This window comes from Bubalus bubalis, chromosome 15 (genome assembly GCF_019923935.1).
Source record: "Bubalus bubalis isolate 160015118507 breed Murrah chromosome 15, NDDB_SH_1, whole genome shotgun sequence".
In the NCBI taxonomy this organism is placed as follows: domain Eukaryota; kingdom Metazoa; phylum Chordata; class Mammalia; order Artiodactyla; family Bovidae; genus Bubalus; species Bubalus bubalis.
Genome location: NC_059171.1, coordinates 35,940,315 through 35,959,656, shown reverse-complemented (window position 1 = coordinate 35,959,656; position 19,342 = coordinate 35,940,315). Strand labels below are relative to the sequence as shown.

The 19,342-nt window shown below is 46.3% G+C and overlaps 1 protein-coding gene and 1 long non-coding RNA gene across 2 annotated transcripts in view; both read left to right on the top strand.

Annotated features, from left to right (window-relative positions):
* Window positions 1-6,772, top strand: part of LOC123329349 — a 53,919-nt gene extending 47,147 nt beyond the window's left edge. The window contains exons 2-3 of the long non-coding RNA XR_006544725.2: window positions 5,588-5,704; window positions 5,985-6,772. This is a non-coding gene — a long non-coding RNA (uncharacterized LOC123329349). The remainder of the gene's footprint in view (window positions 1-5,587; window positions 5,705-5,984) is intronic.
* A 4,980-nt stretch (window positions 6,773-11,752) lies between these two features.
* Window positions 11,753-19,342, top strand: part of EXT1 (exostosin glycosyltransferase 1) — a 297,370-nt gene continuing 289,780 nt past the window's right edge. Inside the window, exon 1 of the mRNA XM_006046563.4 lies at window positions 11,753-13,417. Within this exon, the coding sequence (XP_006046625.1) occupies window positions 12,456-13,417 (962 nt within the window). The 5' untranslated portion in view covers window positions 11,753-12,455. The remainder of the gene's footprint in view (window positions 13,418-19,342) is intronic.

Below are 19,342 nucleotides of genomic sequence, written 5' to 3'. Positions count from 1 at the left end.
CTAATAAGGCAGCCCAGTTCGTCTGACTTTCGGGTGTCAGCATCTGCTCTTTGCTCTAAAAGCTTCCTACCCCACCTCCTTGCAACACAGGCTCCTTCTTACCCTTCATGTCTCTGCTCACGTGTCTCCCTGTCTCTGCTCTCACTGCCTGGTCACTCTATTTAAATAATGCCTCCGTTTCAACACACTTTTCATACCTTGAGCACCAGTAGAATCTGGTCCTTGCTTAATTGGTTTATTTATTTGTGAGTCTCCCTGAGTAGACTACACGGTCTCTCCAAGGTAACGTTTGGTCTGTTGTATTCACATGGCCCATGCCCAGTGCCCTCCCTGGGACATAGTAGGCTTTCAATAAATATTTGTTATTGATGGATAAATGAATGGATGGACATGTCCCTTTGCAGCCACTGTAACACTTCAGCATGATTTGCTGAAATGCCAATCTTAATCACCAAGGGCATTAATTCAAATTCTGTAAGACAGAACTGCTGAAACACCGATTGTGAAACCAAGTCACTTTAATTCTAAGGGGTTGCTGGAAAGCCCGGAAGAGATGGAGAGCAGGAGGCCATTATACTATTTAGCATTTAGTAAGCACCTCCTCCTAGGTGCTGGGTGCTCTATTAAATGTTTTATATGCATTATTTCATATACATCTGAAGTAGTTATTATCACTGGGGAGAGCAGAGAGGGAGACTGAGGCTTGGAGCCCGTAATTAACTTGCCTCAAGTCACAGCCAGTGTGATGTAGAAGTATCGTGATGGAACCCAGATGGTCAGGCTCTGAACCTCCTGGGTTTAACCACTCAACTCTCCTGCCCCCAATGGAATGCAGCTCATTAGGTAAATATTCTGCACAGATGGAAGTGTACACAGCTGAATAGCTATATGACACTGTAACCAGACGGGGAAATATCAGAAAGGTCTCTGATAGCCACGAAATGACAGCCCTGCTGGTCATAGACAGAGGTAGGTCATTCATGGGGGCCCTTCTCCTGCACCCGGGGGTGTGTTGTTCAGAAGTCAGGTGGTCAGGACAGCCGCAGAGTGTCCCACCCCCTCCAATTGATGTGGGTGTTCTCACTCTCCAAAACCGGTTTGGTGGTCTCTTTCTAAGCTCCTAAAGGATTAGCATCATCCTCCCCAGGATGGCTTGTAATTTGCAGTCATTGGCAATTCCTGTTGCAAGGGATTCTAAGATCAGACAAGCCAAGGAGCAGTTGACAGGTCACATCTGAACTTAGATGGACAAGTTGTCAGGGTGGGAGGGACAATAACTGAGACAAGGGGGCAGTAAAGCTTTGGGGCCTGTCTGCATTGCACCTGGAGCAATCTTTGACCAGGGGTTTCTATTAACAACAAGCCTCCACAGGCCTCAAAGAACAAGAAAGGAGTCAGGCTTATCCAGTCTTAAACAGGACTAAAGTCTGCATTTTTCCTGTGTGATGAGGAATTATTGGGCCTTCAGTGAGGGCAGGCTCCTTCTTGGGTAGAAGAGAACAGTTAGGAAAAGTGAGAATGCTTCTGTAGGCAATTCCCTTTTCAAGGCTTAATTAAAGCCAGAATGTATATTTTTAGTCTGCTTTTGCATTTGTGACATTTAAATATTCAGATTTTCAATGAGACAAAGCCTATGCTGAAATTTACATATAAATATATTGAAATATATTTAAATATGAGTCTTCTTCATACCTTTTTTCTTAGTGTTCCCAAGCTGTCTGCATTTCCACAAGGCGATCAGTCTTTGGGAAATGAAGAATAAAGGTGTCTAAAGAGAGAAGTAGAGAGAGATTTGTTGGGAAGCTGATGTACTTGGGTAGACCTAACATTATGTATCAGTTCAGTCGCTCAGTCGTGTCCAACTCTTTGAAACCCCATGGACTGCAGCATACCAGGCCTCCCTGTCCATCACCAACTCCCAGGGCTTACTCAAACTCGTGTCCATTGAGTCGATGATGCCATCCAACCATCTCATCCTCTGTCGACCCCTTCTCCTCCCACCTTCAATCTTTCCCAGCATCAGAGTCTTTTCAAATGAGTCAGTTCTTCACGTCAGGTGGCCAAAGTATTGGAGTTTCAGCTTCAGCATCAGTCCTTCCAAAGAATATTCAGGACTGATTTCCTTTAGGATTGGCTGGCTGGATCTCCTTGCAGTCCAAGGGACTCTCAAGAGTCTTCTCCAACACCAAAGTTCAAAAGCATCAATTCTTTGACACTCAGCTTTCTTTATAGTCAACTCTCACATCCGTACATGACTACTGGAAAAACCATAGCTTTAACTAGGTGGACAGTTTACAATTTGAGGAATGGTTTTTGTTTGTTTCAACTTCTCTGGTGGCTCAGAGGGTTAAAGCATCTGCCTGCAATGCAGGAGACCTGGGTGGGGAAGATCCCCTGGAGAAGGAAATGGCAGCCCACTCCAGTACTCTTGCCTGGAAAACCCCATGGATGGAGAAGCCTGGTAGGCTACAGTCCAAGGGGTTGCAAAGAGTCTGACACGACTGAGCAACTTCACTTTCACTTTGTTTGTTTAAATTACAACTTTTCAGAGTGACAGTTTATCCAGGCTAGAGGTCAGTCCCCAGCCATGCAGGCTTGGGTAGATGTATGTGTGTATTTTAATCTATTTAGAAAGGCTGCAGGCTTCCTGAAAGGCTACAGGCTTAGAGGCTTCCTCCTCAGACCTCAAGAAGTACGATTCACGGAGATAGAGCAAATTTGATCAAATAACAACCTAGAAGCATCACTCAAATCACTAGCTTTACAGTCCATATTATCACCATGCTAATAACTAGTTACCATACACGATCCATGGACCACCAACTTTAAATGATTTTGACTGTCATGAACTACATTTGAATCACTGAAATAGGACTGGACATAATCCAGCCTCCATCGAGTGAGTTAGCACGTACTTTTAAGATCCTACGGGGTCTCTCAGTTATTACTGCAGTCATCAATAAGTATGCACCAAGGGTAGTATATAAGTGCAAGAGGATGCACATTTTTCAGTTGATAGATAGCAGACAAACTTGATTCCACTGGGTATCAGAAGTTTGTTTTTTTTTTTCCCCCCTAAGTGAAGGGAACGTTGACAGACTATTGCATAACAAAGAATAGTACAATCTAATGGGGAAAATTGGCTTGAATTGTGGGTGTCTTCCTGATTTCATCACCTTTGATAGTTGACATTTCCATTTCTCATTTTCTCTCAGTTACTTGTCTATAAATGGATGTTCAAATGTTAATAGGGACCCACACAAATGTAGCAACTTCCTCCTCTGGTAAATTATACCCGTGGAGCCAATTTTATTGTGATTCTTTCTTTCCATGTCTGTTTCTCCTCCTGGAGTTTGGGCTGTGTGGTGCATGAATTGTTAAAGGAATGAAACAATTCCTTGGGAAGGAAACAGAAGCTACCGAGACAAGCCAGCAGGGTGGAGCTTGTGCTTCCCCCAGGAGTCAGTAAAACTTTCACAAGGCCCCTAGAATGGCATCCAGACTGAGGTCAGGGTAACTGAGGTCAGGGTAACTGAGGTAAGGGTAACTTCTTTGTCACCATTTGTTTCTCAGAAAACACCAACGAGAGGATGTCCTGTCACGGAAAACAGCTGCCAGTTTCACTTTGTGAAATACACATGGACGACACAGATAAATATAAATGTATATGACTTGGACCATGTCAAGCACTAGAGTTAAGATCTTAGAGGAAACTCTCAATTTAAATGTGCAGTTTTGATAAACACTAATACAGACTATCTTGCCTCATAAGCAATCGCAGGCTAAGTATCCACCAACTTGGCTTATTGGCTTGACTCTTGTCATTGTTTCTGTACTATGAAGACAGGACTTAAGTTTCCCTTCTCTCCTGGCTTGCCATCCTGGCTTCCAGTTGTTACTGTAAGGAATAAAGACTTGAGAAAAATGGACATGAATCTGAGCAAACTCCAGGAGATAGTGAAGGCCACGGAAGTCTGGCATGCTGCAGATCATGGGGTTTCAAAGAGTGGGACACAACTTAGCGACTGAAGACGACAGTATAAACTTGACTTCCTGCTTCCATTTTTGCTCTACTATCAGTGAGAGGAAGCTGTTAAAAATGGAAATCAGATCATATCACTCCCCTGCTTAAAATCCTCCAGGACTTATCCATTCCACCGAAAAGAAAATCCCAGTACTTGGCCCGACCTGCAGCGCCAGGGCATGTAAAAGTGCCTGCAACTTCTCTCTCTCCCTCCTGTCCTCTTACTTGCACTCAGCATACTCCAGAAACAGTAGCCTTTTTGCTGATGCTCTAACTCAATGGTTCTTAAAGTGTGGTTCCCAAACCAGCAGCATCAGCATCTTCTGCATAGTGGCTAGAAATGCAAATTCTTGGGCCATACTCAAACTCTACTGAATCATAAGTTCTGAGGGTGGGCCCCAGTGATCTGTGTTTGAACCAGCCCATCTAGGGATTCTGTTGCCTGCTGAAGTTTGAAAACCTCTGGTGTAGCTCCTCAGACACACTTCTGCCTCAGGACCATGTACTGGTCAGACCCTTTGCCTGCTATGCTCTTCCCAGGGCTCTTTCCTCATCAGCTGAACATTAGCTGAAATGTTAGCACCTCACCAATCATCCTATATTTTATTTTATTTAAAGTCTTTTTTTTTTTTAAAGGAGTGTATGCACAATTTTATTTATTTGTTTAGGGAGAGTGTGCCCAAGTTTATTTTTCTGTAGTGGTATTAAAATTTTAAAGTATTTATTGAATTTGTTACAATATTTTTTCTGTTTTCTGTTTTGTGTTTTTCTGGGCCATGAGGCATGTGGGATCTTAGCTCCCCAACCAAGTATTGGACCAGCACTCCCTACATAGGAAGGCAAAGTCTTAATCACTGAACCGCCAGGGAAGTTCCTATTTTATTTGAGTAAAGTTGATTTACAGTGTTTTGTTAGTTTAAGGTGTATAGTAAAGTGATGCAGTTAAGTGTTAGTTGCTCAGTAGTGTCTGACTTTAACCCTGTGGACTGGAGCCTGCCAGGCTCCTCTGTCCATGGAATTCTCCAGGCAAGAATACTGGAGTGGGTTGCCATGCTCTCTTCCAGGGGATCTTCCCGACCAGGGATCAGATCTGCTTCTCTGCACTGCAGAATCTTTACCGTCTGAGCCACCACATACATTCTTTTTTAGATTCTTTTCTCATATAGGTTATCACAGAATATTGAGTAGAGTTCCCTGTGCTATCCAGTAGGTCCTGTTAGTTATCTATCATATATATATAGCAGTATGTGTTTTCATCCCAAGCTTCTGATTTATCCCTCTTAAGCATCTTATTTAAAGTGAGCCTGTTTGCCTCTCCTCATCTTAATCTATGCCATTTAATTATCCTCTATGTTCTCTGTAGAACTAGCTCAAATTGTCTTGCTTATTTATTTACTTGTTATTTTATTATCTCCCCCATTAGAAGGAGATCTGACACTCTATTTTTCTACTGTGGATTCTGAGTGCCCAGCATAGCGCTTGCACGTAAGATGGGCTTAATAACAGTTTCTTAAATTAGTGCTTATGAGATTTTTTTTTTTTTTTTGATTGCCTGTCTTTCAGAAGGAGATCAGTTAGACTCTCTAAAGGAAGCTGCAGTGTTGTGGCCAAGCCTTGTCATGGGGTCAGAAGATGAGGGTCAAATTCTAAATTCTCCACTTGAAAATCAGCTGACTTTGGGTAAGTCATTGAACTGGTTTAATGGGGGTTACAACAAGGAGTGATTTTGTCTCATCGAAGTGTTCAGCGGTGTCTGGAGATGTTTTTGGTGTCAACTGAGGATGCAAGTGAGAGTGGGGTGTGCTCTTGGCACCTAATGGGCAGAGGCCAGGGATGTGGCTAAGCATCCTGTAGTGCATGGGCCAGCCCCCACCTTATGCTCAGGAAAATAACAACAGTGCCTCAGCTGAGAAAACCCGAACTAGAAAATTAGGATTAACACTCTCTTCCTAACTCACAGGGTCCTGACGATGCTCAAGCAAAATTCTTCTCATGAAATTGTCTTGTAAATGACAAAGGACTGTAGGCAAATACCCTCAGTGTCCGGCACTGCACCTTACACAGAGTAGCTGCTTAATAAATATTGGCTCAAGGAACAAATGGATGAATGGATGAGTGGATGAATTGGATGATTCCATGAAATGGATGATTGAATTGCATGGAGCCCCTTCCCAGAACTGAATTTTTGTGTCCTCATTTGCAACAGAGGATAAGGATAGTACTTGTGTCCTAAGAACCTTGGGAGGATCGTGGAGACGATGTGTACAAAGCACCTGGCTCGGGATTGACACATCTTTGAGAGAATTGTCCTTGTTTCACCCTTGGTTATTGCCCTCGCCACCCCCACAGAGTTCCCGCTTCCTCCCCACTAAGTGACTCCCCTCCTCTATTCCCTTAGTTTACACAGAGCTGCCCTATCTGTTTCAGTGAAAAGGCATCATCAAGTCCTACTCCGCATTTTTCTGATGAAACACCTGTTATTCAGAAACCACCTGCTCCTGGTTTCCCAGAGTTCCGGAGAAGGGACTGGAACCCAGGCTCCTGTTTCCTGGCTGGGAATCTCTCCACCATGCCACTACTTTCCCTTGGCTCCTTCTGTTTTCTCACCTCCTACAACCAATCAGCACATACCCAGCAGAGTTTCCCAACCTTTCTGAGAGCTGGGAATGCTTACTGTTAGAAACCCCAGCACACATCACCAAAGCATTAAAATGTGCCCACGTCAAATAAAATCTGTGTATAACTTTATGAAAATTGGGTTGCCTTGGCAGTCGACTGAAAGTTACATTTTAGAAAATTTAAACACTTATTAATGTAAGTATTTTAGTTTGCTTTTTTACATTTTGAAGTCATTTTTTTTCCCTCCAGCAGATGTAATTATAGACCCTTGAAAGGCATTTGTGCCTTTGGTGCTTTACACATTACAAAAAAGTTCTTATTTACTTTTTTGTCCATTGGTGAGTTTCCCATCTTCCTTGTTCCTGTTTGCTTATAATAGTCAATGACCATTCCAGAGTCTAGGAAGCATCTGGAAACTGTTGAGTACTTGGTGGGTGATATTTCATGTAGGTAATGCTGTTGACTTGCAAACATGATCTCATGCACTGGCGTCCATTTTTGTCCAAGAGTGTGACAGTCGAATCTTACATTTGCCATAGGTATTGTGGACTGCAAAGGGCTTTCTCATATATTACCCATTTGTACTACTTGAGCACAATCTGTATTATGTTACAGTTTCTCTTGATTTTACCAATAAGAATCCAAAACTTAGGGAGGAGAAGTGACTGACTCACTCAAAGTTATAAAGCAAGTGGCAGAACAAAGGTGAGAATTGCTATCTTCTGGGTTTCAAGTGTGCCATGATGCTTTTGGATCTGGAGAAATTACTCCTGAAAGAGGAAATAAGCAAGGATTGAATCACTGGGATAGCTTTAGCTTTGTGTGAGTGTGCACATGTGTGTGTGAGACTGAAACTAGCCTTGAATATTCTTTATTTGCCCTACAGATAGTGGAATCAAATTAATTAATTAGGTCAACAAATACTTATTAGTGATGGACCCCGTTGTAAGTGCTGGGGATATAGCAGTGAACTAAAAGAGCCTCACAGAGCTCACATTCTATATGCAACAGATAAATGATAAATTGACAAGACAATATATATTAATAGTATATGATGTCAATTAGTGTTAAGGATAAAAATTAAAGCAGTTGAGGGGATAGGAAAACTGGGTGGGGGGAGTTGCTGTGTTGTTCAGACAGGTCAAAGGTGGCTCATTTGTAAGGTGGCCTTGAGAAGAGACTTATAAGGGAGGAAGGATGTAGCATGGATACTGGGGACCGACTAGCCTAGATGAACATGTGCGAAGGCCCTGAGACAGGGACATGTTTGGCATGTATGAGAAACCACAAGGAAACCAGCCCAGCTGGAGAAGAGTGAGTAGACTGGGATGGAGGGAGAGAGTTATTGGTAGAAAATAAGGTGAAGAGGGGTCTGGTGAGGAGGCATGGGGTTAGTTAGGGAAGATCCTCCAGGACCTTATAGGGGCTTGTGGGGGCTTTGGCTGGGATTCTGAGGTAGGGTTTCCTTGAGCGCTCTGACCAAAGGAATGACATGATCTGACATACACTGTTAAAGATGTTTGATGGACTGATTAGATCATGGCATCTGGTCCCATCACTTCATGGCAAATAGATGGGGAAACAGTGGAAACAGTGTCAGACTTTATTTTTGGGGGTTCCAAAATCACTGCAGTTGGTGATTGCAGCCATGAAATTAAAAGATGCTTACTCCTTGGAAGGAAAGTTATGACCAACCTAGATAGCATGTTCAAAAGCAGAGACATTACTTTGCCAACAAAGTTCCGTCTAGTCAAGGCTATGGTTTTTCCTGTGGTCATGTATGGATGTGAGAGTTGGACTGTGAAGAAAGCTGAGTGCCGAAGAATTGATGCTTTTGAACTGTAGGGTTGGAGAAGACTCATGAGAGTCCCTTGGACTGCAAGGAGATCCAACCAGTCCATCCTAAAGGAGATCAGTCCTGGGTGTTCCTTGGAAGGACTGATGCTAAAGCTGCAACTTCAGTACTTTGGGCACCTCATGTGAAGAGTTGACTCATTGGAAAAGACCCTGATGCAGGGAGGGATTGGGGACAGGAGGAGAAGGAGACGACAGAGGATGGGATGGCTGGATGGCATCACCAACTCGACTGACGTGAGTTTGAGTGAACTCTGGGAGTTGGTGATGGACAGGGAGGCCTAGTGTGCTGTGATTCATGGGGTTGCAAAGAGTCGGACACGACTGAGCGACTGAACTGAACTGAATTGAAGATATTCCTAGTTTGTAATATTTCCATCTTAGGAGACTCAGACCTGCTTTGAGAGACCACGAGGGACACCTTGCTCTTCAAGCATGTTCAAATCCTGAGGTGAAGTCGAACTTTAGTAATTGATTCATCATTCAGATCAGTGACTGGGCTCCACCCGAATACCAGAGCTACCTATGGCAGCCTTGGGGATTGAGGAATGAGTAACACAGGGTTCCTGCACTGAGGAAGCTCCTCTTACAGTAAAGAAATACAGACAACAAACAAACAAACAAAGGATTTCAGCTATTGAGAAGGGCTGGGGAGAAAATAAAACCAAGGGAGACGCAATGATGATGCCATCATAGAGGGCTTCTGTAGATTCCAGTTGGCTTTTGAAATGAGGAACTTGAGCAAAAAGTATTGCACACGTAGAGCAATTTATGGTATCCAGTTTCATAAAAAAAAATTATTATTCTGACTTTTTAAGCGAGAAGCTGACATTCCATGAGATTAAACCACATGACTGAGGCACTCGTAAATGACAGATCTGGGGGTCTGAATCCAAATTTTCTCTCATTTTCCGAACCAGAGTTTTCTCATAGTGTATAGCACTATGGAATGTGACAGTAGGGCTGGATAACCCTGGAGCGTGGGATGAAGGAATCCATAATGCTTAGGCAAGATGGGAAAAATGTGTCAAAGCAGAAAGAGACGCAAAAGAGCAAGGGCTGTGACTTGCTCCCATTACGGTCACACAGGATGACTGTCAGGATGTAGAGGAGCTGCAGTCCCCATAGCCTTAGTTCCACTGGGCTGAGAAAATCTCCAGCCTAATCTCAACAGAAGGGCCCTTGCCTTGCACGGGTGCTCTCAGCAACCCAGGCTGGGGTGGGCCCCTGGGTCACATGTGGTTTCAATCACTGCATGTATCTGCATCACTGTCATTGTATCTGGAAGATGACTGAAGCCTCATTTCTCTCCCAGGCCTGTCTGATTGTGCAGGGGATACACGTCAAATCTGGAAAAGCTATCTCATCTTTGGCAGGCCAGAGATAGGGCAAGACTTCAGAAAGGTACAGCAACATCCCACCCAGGCCCCTTCACCCCTTTATTAAAAACAAATCTGAAACAACAAATGTCTAAAATTTTCCACTTATTCATTTCATCCTGCCTCATTATAACCATGCCCTTTGTCCACACCCGCTGGAGTTGTTTTTTTTTTTTTGCAGCCTTGGGGGAAGCTGGGATGTGTCTGTCCCTAGCTCTCAGTCCCTCCCATAATAAACAATCACTAAACAGCTTGCTGCCCTAGGCAACTGTTTGTCCAGTTTGGCCACGCCCCTGTGACTTAGGCTGGGGAAGAGGGTGGGAGGTGTTCCCAGTAAAGCAGAATTCAGGCTGTAAGGCCAGGGACTTGGCTTTGACCAGAAGTACTGTTGGAAGCACATCTTTGCAGTCTTGGAGGATCTTTAGATAGACTCTGCATCTTTATCTGATTTGTCCAGTGATGGGTCCCTGAGGGTAGGGGCTCATGGCTGGCGTGTGGGAGGGCCGCTGAAGGAAGGACTAGCTTGTACTAATGGTAAAAAAGGTCATCCCCTGCCTCAAGTGTCTCATCTACAGCTGGCCATTCTACCAGTCATCTGTCCCTCAGAGACAGCGCCTTAAAAACCATTCACCTCCCCCGCAAAAGAGAGTAACATCACTTTCGGTACTGGGAGGAGCTTAAATCAACCGGGTTATTCTCGGCTATTAGATCTTTCTTTTTTCCACGGTGTGATTGGATCTCTTGGAAGGTTTCTACTGAATAGACAAAGGGCTTCGGAAGCTAGGAAAGGATGCGCGGAAAGTTATGGAGGATTTGGGATAGGTGTCTTCTCTTAGTGCACAGACATGAAGAATTAAAACGATTCCTTTCGGTTGTAGTATTTCCTTTTTATTATTGGGGATTGGGGTGGTTCCTTGGGAGTAAGAAAAAAGAGATGGGCAGTGCAGGAGACGCTGGAGATAATGGGTTCGATTCCTGGGTTGCGAAGATCCCCTGGAGGAAGGCATGGCAACCTGCTCCAGTATTCTTGCCTGGAAATCCCATGGACAGAGGAGCCTGGCAGGTTACAGTCCATGGGGGTGGCAAAGAGTCGGACACGATTGAAGCACACATTTAGGGGATAAGGGACCTGTTTAAATGCTTTGTAGGAAGGAAAATTCGGGGCCCTCAGAGGGTGGAAGGTGGGCAGAGAGAGACATCCTTCTGGTCAACGGTCGCTTTCTATGAAGTCTTTTTTTTTCCTCCTGCAGCCCAAGGGCTCGCCCCACTGCTCCACTTTTCGAGCATCCTTCTTCAGGAACCCGAACACACCCCGCCGCCCGCTCGGGGAGGCGCTCCCGGCAGGCAGCGGAGGAGTAGGAATTCTCGAGGACGACCGGGGCAGCCGGAGCAGCGGGTCGGGGAAGCGCCAGCCAGTCCCCTGTTCCCCAGCCTCCGCGCGCCCGCAGACGCCTCTGGGAGGCGCTGGTTTCCCGGCGCGGCGGCTGCAGGTGGTGCGGCCCAGGCCGGGGTCCGGATCCCGGGGCTCCGAAGGGCCGCGGACTCTCTCGGGGCAGCCCCGCGCTCCGCCCGCTGAGGCCCGACCGAGACGCCCCGGGGTCCCCTCGCCGCCCGCACCCCCAGCGCCGCGCCGGCGCCTCTGCCGGTGGCCGGGGGTTATGAATGGGCGCAGCGGAAGCACCGCCCACCCCGGACGTGACGCTCGGCCAATGGCAGCGCGGGCTGCGTGGATGGATGAGGTCAGCGCTGTCGCGTCGGGAATGGAATGTGTAAGTGTAACATTCAGAACCGGGTAACATTCGGCGACCGAACGCGGCGGTCGGCAGCGATCGCGCGGGGGCCTGGGAAGCGCCGCTCGGGGCCGGCACTGCCCGCGGGGAGGACGCGCCGCCGCCGTCACCCAGCGCCGCCGCCGCCGCCTCCAGCCTTCTCCAGCCGGGCCGCCGCGCGTCCCGGGGGCCGGCCCCGCGAGCGCAGGAGTAAACACCGCCGGAGTCTTGGAGCTGCTGCAGAAGGGAATAAAGAGAGATGCAGGGATTTGTGAGGTTACGGCGCCCCAGCTGCAAGATGCACTAGCCGGCTGAACCCGGGGATCGGCTGACTTGTTGGAACCGGAGTGTTCTGCACGGGAGCCTGGATGAGTTGAAGTTGCTTTCCAGGGGCTCGTTTTCCACGGTGCCGAAAGGAATCCGAGAGGCAAGGAAATCACTTCGTCTTGCCATTGATTGGGCATTGGGAGCTTTTTTCCCCCCCCTCTCTCTTTCTTTTCCTCGGTCTTGTTGCATGCAAGAGAATTACAGTCCGCTGCTCGCCCGCCCTGGGTGCGAGATATTCCGCCCCGCTCTCTCCCGTCCATTGTGCAACCCAAAGATGAAAGACCGAAGGGGAGAAAGTTAAAGAAATCGCCCACATGCGCTGGATCAGTCCACGGCTTGGGGAAAGGCATCCAGAGAAGGTGGGAGCGGAGAGTTTGAAGTCTTTACGGGCGGGAAGATGGCGGACTGGAGCTGAAAGTGTTGATTGGGAAACTTGGGTGATTCTTGTGTTTATTTACAATCCTCTTGACCCAGGCAGGACACATGCAGGCCAAAAAACGCTATTTCATCCTGCTCTCAGCTGGCTCTTGTCTCGCCCTTTTGTTTTATTTCGGAGGCTTGCAGTTTAGGGCATCGAGAAGCCACAGCCGGAGAGAAGAGCACAGCGGTCGGAATGGCTTGCACCATCCGAGTCCGGATCATTTCTGGCCCCGCTTCCCGGACGCTCTGCGCCCCTTCGTTCCCTGGGATCAATTGGAAAACGAGGATTCCAGTGTGCACGTTTCGCCCCGGCAGAAGCGAGAGGCCAACTCGAGCATCTACAAAGGCAAGAAGTGCCGCATGGAGTCCTGCTTCGATTTCACCCTTTGCAAGAAAAACGGCTTCAAAGTCTACGTCTACCCACAGCAAAAAGGGGAGAAAATTGCTGAAAGTTACCAAAACATTCTAGCGGCCATCGAGGGCTCCAGGTTCTATACTTCGGACCCCAGCCAGGCGTGCCTCTTTGTCCTGAGTCTGGACACTTTAGACCGAGACCAGTTGTCACCTCAGTATGTGCACAATTTGAGATCCAAAGTGCAGAGTCTCCACTTGTGGAACAACGGTAGGAATCATTTAATTTTTAATTTATATTCCGGCACTTGGCCTGACTACACCGAGGACGTGGGGTTTGACATCGGCCAGGCGATGCTGGCTAAAGCCAGCATCAGTACTGAAAACTTCCGACCCAACTTTGATGTTTCTATTCCCCTCTTTTCTAAGGATCATCCCAGGACAGGAGGGGAGAGGGGGTTTTTGAAGTTTAACACTATCCCTCCTCTCAGGAAGTACATGCTGGTCTTCAAGGGGAAGAGGTACCTGACAGGGATAGGGTCAGACACCAGGAATGCCTTATATCACGTCCATAACGGGGAGGACGTAGTGCTGCTCACCACCTGCAAGCATGGCAAAGACTGGCAGAAGCACAAGGATTCTCGCTGTGACCGGGACAACACCGAGTACGAGAAGTAAGTGACGGGCCTCAGCGGGTTAGCCCCGGGCCCTGCCCACCTGGATCCAGGTGTGAGCTTGGGGAATGGGGGTGGGACAGGGGAGCCCCTCCGGTCCTCTTCCTCTTGCTCCAAGCCTGGGACGGAGCAGCCTGGTTCTTCAGTGTGTGGCTCGGAGCTGAGGACCCAGAGTTGGAGCTCCTCGGGCAAGCGGAAAAGCCTGGAGCACTTTCTTGGGCCAAGTAGGTGACAGTGTCTCCCTCTTGCTTGGAAAACCTTCAGGGTGATGTATCTTCTATGAAGGGTGTGGGTTTGATCCAAGTTTGGAACCTGCGCTTCAACGGCGGAGCCAGGAGAGTGTTTGTGAGAGGTTATAGGGACCCCAGAGGCTCTGAATCCACCCAATCTAGGGACCTTCCACCCAAGATTGATGCTTTATTTGCTGTTCTCACGAGGAGGGAGAGGAAGCTGCTTTCCCTGGGATTCTCCCACCCTCCAGTTGTCATCTTTCCGTAAACCTTAAATGTGTGTTAGTAGTGGAAGTGCTCTAATTTTAGCTCCTAAACTTTGTGTGCCTGTCTCTTCCCTACTCCCAGATGGCATTGACTTTTATGAAGGGAGACTGTAAGCTGGTTAGGGCCTGTGATCTTGCATGCATGCATGCATGCATGCATTCATTCATGTGTGCTTGTTGGTATGTATATATCCTGCTTCCCCCCCTGGGAGAAAGCTGTTTGTAAATCTGGGCCTCAGCTCTACTGCTGTAAACTCCAGTTGCTAATTTAGATTTCCTCTTCCCTTTTGTCTTTATCAATTTGCATGTAAATCGGAGACTGTTACTCTCTGAATGGGCGGTGAGATGCCTCCTCACCCTCTGGAGTGAAGCAAGTTTTGTCCAGTTGCTAAGTAACTGAGCTGGAGACTTTGTAGCCTTTCTCACTCTTCCTTTTCCTTCACAGTGATGGTAACTGACACACTGGACTTGAGAGGGGGGGGGTGTCAAAACTAGTTTCCACCAATGGGCTTTAACCTGAGCTTGGAGGGTCCGTTTCCTAGTGGATGGGGTGGGAACTCCAGTTACTCAACTTGTGTCTGGCTTTGAAAGAGTTAGTGAGCTCCTACGGTGCATTTCCACGTTACGCCAGTTAAAAACCAGAGCAGCCTTGTGCTACCCAAGGAAGCAAGGGGACCTCTCCGCTGAGTACAAGAGGAACTGGCAGAGGTTGGCGGATTTTGCAGTTGATTCATGAAATGCAGAATAGGGGAAACGCTTCGCAGACCTGATTGGAACCGGAAGGGGCATGGTGGGGAAAGGGCCCTGAAATGAAAGGTTTGATTGTTGTCTGTGGATTTCCTCAGACACTCAGGCCTCCTGTCGGAGGGATTGGAAGGGAAGTTCAAGTCCTCCTGTACTTGATCGTAGACAGTAAAGGAGAAGGGATCAAACACTGGGATTCCCCAACCCCCAGCACCTCTTGCCTTTCAAGCATAAGCAAAGCCTGAGGCTGTAGGGTCAGTTATGAATCTAAATTGTCCCCTGCTTCAGGGGCAGTTACCTGTGAATGTTGGGTGCAGTTGCCCTGTCTTCAATTTTTCTCACAAAAGAAACAAACCGTGGTTGGTAATGAACGCTTTGTTTACACGACATTTATATTGACCTATTCCTGTGGGTGCTTGTAACAAAAAAATGCTCATAGCCTTTGAAGAATTTCTTTGTCTGGTTTATGGTGGAGTAACTCGAGATGAAGTCTTAACCTTTCAGTCTAAAGCAGTCTCACTGAATTTTGTAGAAAGATCATTATGATCTTCATTCTTACAAAGGAGCTGAACCTGAGGTCTTACCTTAAGAAATTGGAATTGTGCATTTATTTGGGAAACACCCTCCATCCAATACAACAATCATATCTGCTTTACCTTCCTAGGCCTCAAATGAATATTAAATGTCTACATTCTCTGCTGAAGCGTTTTTCTAGAGATTTTGGCAATGAGGGAAGGAGGGGTTCGTTTTCTAGAAACTTTTAATAGTTGCTCATTAAATTTCCCTAATTTTTGACCCCTTTGTGATTGCACCAAGAAATCTGACACCCACGCCCTTGTTTTGGTTTATTTTTAAGGCCACAAGGGGTCAGGCCCTCAGGATTGAGTCTCCTTTGAAAAGTGGCATTTAGTGAGGAAGGCAAGTTGCTTCTTTCTCCTGAGCAGGGGTTTCTTTCGCAGCCACTTCTGGATTTTCTTCATTCCTCTTTTGCATACTTTCCAGCGCTAACCTGGAGTTTCCTGGGATGGGATGGTGCTGTAGAACGTTTGTATTCATTGGCCTGGTTGACCTGGAGTTTTAACTCATTCCTCTCACTGAGTTATCTGGATGCTTTATTGTTGCTAAATGGTGTTTGCAAACATGATTGCCTATTGCGTTGACTTTGGAAGATATGAAGATGAAGAATGAACTCTGATGTGGTGAGAATGCTCACACAGCAGGCAACCTGTCTTGTGCTCTGAAGTAAGCCCAACTACTGTACTTTGCTATTTATCCTGATGTTTTCTGGAAGTCAGCCGTGCATGTATCAGACACAGAACTCCAACAATCAAATGCTAATCTTGTTCCAGCATTCTAGAGGAGGATGTTGCAGTTAGGTCTATAGAAGTTATCTAAGTTCGACTTCTCATACTGCCTTATGGTGTGACTTCTGATTCATCATCTTGAACCTTAGTTTATCTTTTGGTAGAATGGGTTTTAGATGGCTTCAGGGCACTCTATAAGCGTTTACTTGATAATGGCTTGTGAAAACAGAATCTGTTTTCATCTACTTCTTTTTTTTTATTACCAAGTGTCTATGAAAATGCTTCAGTTTAATTTGCTGCCACAAGTAACTACATATAACTTTGCTCTAGAATTAGGGGAATGATAATTAGATTGAAAATTTACGGTCTCATGGCCAAGTTAGGATACCATAGAATATGTACAACTAAAAAAGTTGCTTTTAGTGAAATTTAGTCTTAAGTGACAATAAATATTTAGTTTCTTCATCTCACTGTCACTTTTGTGAAAAGCAGACATTTATTGCTAAAGGTATAGAAGAGCTACGTGGAATAAAGGGAAAGACTTTTCTCTTGTAATACAGCAATAGTTGTGACCCAGACGTCTAGGATTATATTAGAACATCCATTTTTATGACACTCATAATTAATTTTCATCAGTTACATATATTCACAGATGTAGATGACGCCGGCTAAAAGAAGTTGATGCGGTGATTACATGATTTGTAATGAGGCTTTAGAGAAATTCTATTTTACATTTTTTGAGCTTCTTATGCATTCTTACAGAATGACCGTAGTTTTTGCATGAACTACGTAGTTCAGATCCCTTCAGAGGGCATTATTGTGAAACTTCAAATTTGGCTTTCTGAAATAGAAGAAAGAGAAGGAAATGAGAGGTGGCTTCTATCTTTGACCCCTCCGAGGAAAGAGGTGGAGAATATTTTAAGGTGCTCTTCTGGTAACAGGCAGGATTCTGTGCAGGCCTTTTGGACACCTTTTTCCTGTGTTTGTTGAAGCTCACAATCCTGGTATTTTTACGGGTCCCGAGGTTAAGGAATCATTCGACTTCCAAACATCCTCCTTTTGCTGATGTGAAAACTGAGGGATAGACTGATGAATTTGCTTAAGGTCAGAAAACTGGTTCGTGGCAGGGGTAGTCCTAGAAAGTAAACCTTCTTCTGACTTTCTCTCCCTTGACCTACAATATTCTATCTTTAATTACAGACACACTTGAAAGCTCTCCAGACACTGGAAGGTCCTTGTTGATGGTGTTTCTTATAGGATTTCTCTTGGACTCATTTGGGAAGCTGATAAAGACTTTGGACAAGCTTTGTGGGAAAAAAAAAGAAAGCACATAGATGCATAATTTGTCATCTAGTTTTAGGAGTTGGTACACAGCCTCTACTAAAGGGCATTGTCAGACTTGAGAACTTTTGCTCTTGGGCTTGCATATTTCTTTTCATTGCCAACTAAGTTGGAGGTCCCTGGAGCTGTTGTGTCTGAGTAGGAGTTGTGGGAACCTTTCAGTTTGGCCTCAAGGAATTAATTCACTGAATGAGAAGCTGAATTCAGATGCATTCATGGCAAGCACAAAATGTGTACAAGTAAATGATGTGTTTATTCCCCCTTTTCCCAAGCTATGTTGCTAGACACCTGAGCAATTTCGCGATCCAGCAGGGAACCTTGGAGGCATGAAAGGTGGAAATTGTGCTTCTCAGGTTTTACATGTAGAAGCACCCTTTCCCCCACAGGTGTACAGTAGCACCAACACATTTCTAAAATAAACCACAAAATCACAGTTTTAAAATAAAGCTAAGGCCAGCCCTAGGCTAATCTTGAAGTTGGCAATTATGTCTTCTTGAACTGAGGTTCTAAAACTTTCTGTAACACTTTTCCCCATTACCCCCCGCCCCCTACCCCCACACTTTTCTCAATTCCTCTGAACTTGCTTTCTGGAGAGAGCTCAAGAACCTGGTTTGTAAGGAATCCCTAAAGGTTGGGGTTCTGTGTGCTACTTCTAAGGACACTGCAGATTGATTGAGTCCAGTTCAACAAATGACCGTTGCCAGTAGAAGCCTTGACCTAAGCCTGCAGAGAATGGCTTGCTAGGAAGGCCCTGCCTGTGAGAGGCCACGTTGGTCGTCCCCGTGACTGTGACATCAGCTTTGGATGGCACAGACTTGGCCAAAACGTGTGTTCCCTTTGTTGGAAAACCTGTGGATGTGCCTCCCCAGAACTGTGACAATGAGACACCTGCTGACAATGACCTTGAGTATGCCAAGGTCACACCGAAGGTTGTGCTTGGTAGGGCCTGGCTCCTCTGCTCACGGGTGTTTCGTCAGGCCACAATCCAAGTACATGAGCTGAGGCCCGCTCTGGTGAGGTGCATCGTTGTAAGCTGCACAGCTTGTGGGTACCTGAATGGGGGCTACAGCCCAAGCTGTGTGGCTCCTCTCATTTCTCTGAAGCCTGCTGCTCCCTCCTGACCGTCATTTTCCCGCCTCTTCAGAGGAACTTCTCTGGCTCAGTGATCACTGGATACCCCAGACTCTGGAGCGTGTTTGTGCCTGGATGTGAACACAGGAGTTCGCATTTCCTTGAGCTCAACAACCATCTGGTTTTCCTTCAAAGCTCTTCTGCCCAGTGACCAAGTTCCTCTAATGCGCAAGGACCTCCTCACAATTGCATGGCATTTGTCCAGTGCCTGACGTCAGGTTGCCTTTATTAGCGCCTGAAGCCTTTTAACCAGTGTAAGATCTCCATTTTACAGATAGGAGTGCAGGCCTCGAGAAGGTCAAGTAAGGAGCCACAGTTGCGTCTGGTGAGGACGCGGCGGTGTCCAAACCAGGCATTCCGAATGCCGAAGACAGTGCTTCCTCGACAGGACATGACCACCTTAAAGAGCCAAACATGTCTGCCTGTTCACGGTTGTGTGTGAGTTTAATATCATTCCAGTGTTTGTGCATCATATCTCTCCACCGCCCCCCCCCCCCCCCCCCCCCCCCCCCCCAATGCTGATTTCCTTTCTATACATGTTTTCCAAGGAAAAATTTGGCTCAGAGATGGGATCAAGATGGCCCCATTTATCAGCGTGGCATGCTGCAGTTCATGCCATCGAAAAGAGTCAGACCACAACTTAATGGCTGAACAGCAAAAACATTGAACTCCTTCAACTCTTCCGTTCAGTTCAAGGCTTGTTAATAATTACTCTGTCTGTGTAGATTCTGGCTTTCATTCTCTCCTAAAGCTCTTCCCAGAAAAGTGAGGAAGTGAATGGTATGTGACCTTTGCCCTCAATGATAGCACCTTGCGGGGTTTGCCCTGTCCCAGGTGTCAGTGAACCCGTGAGAGTGTACTGGGGTGACCACACTAGGTGTCAGGGAACCTGTGAGATGGTGCAGGAGT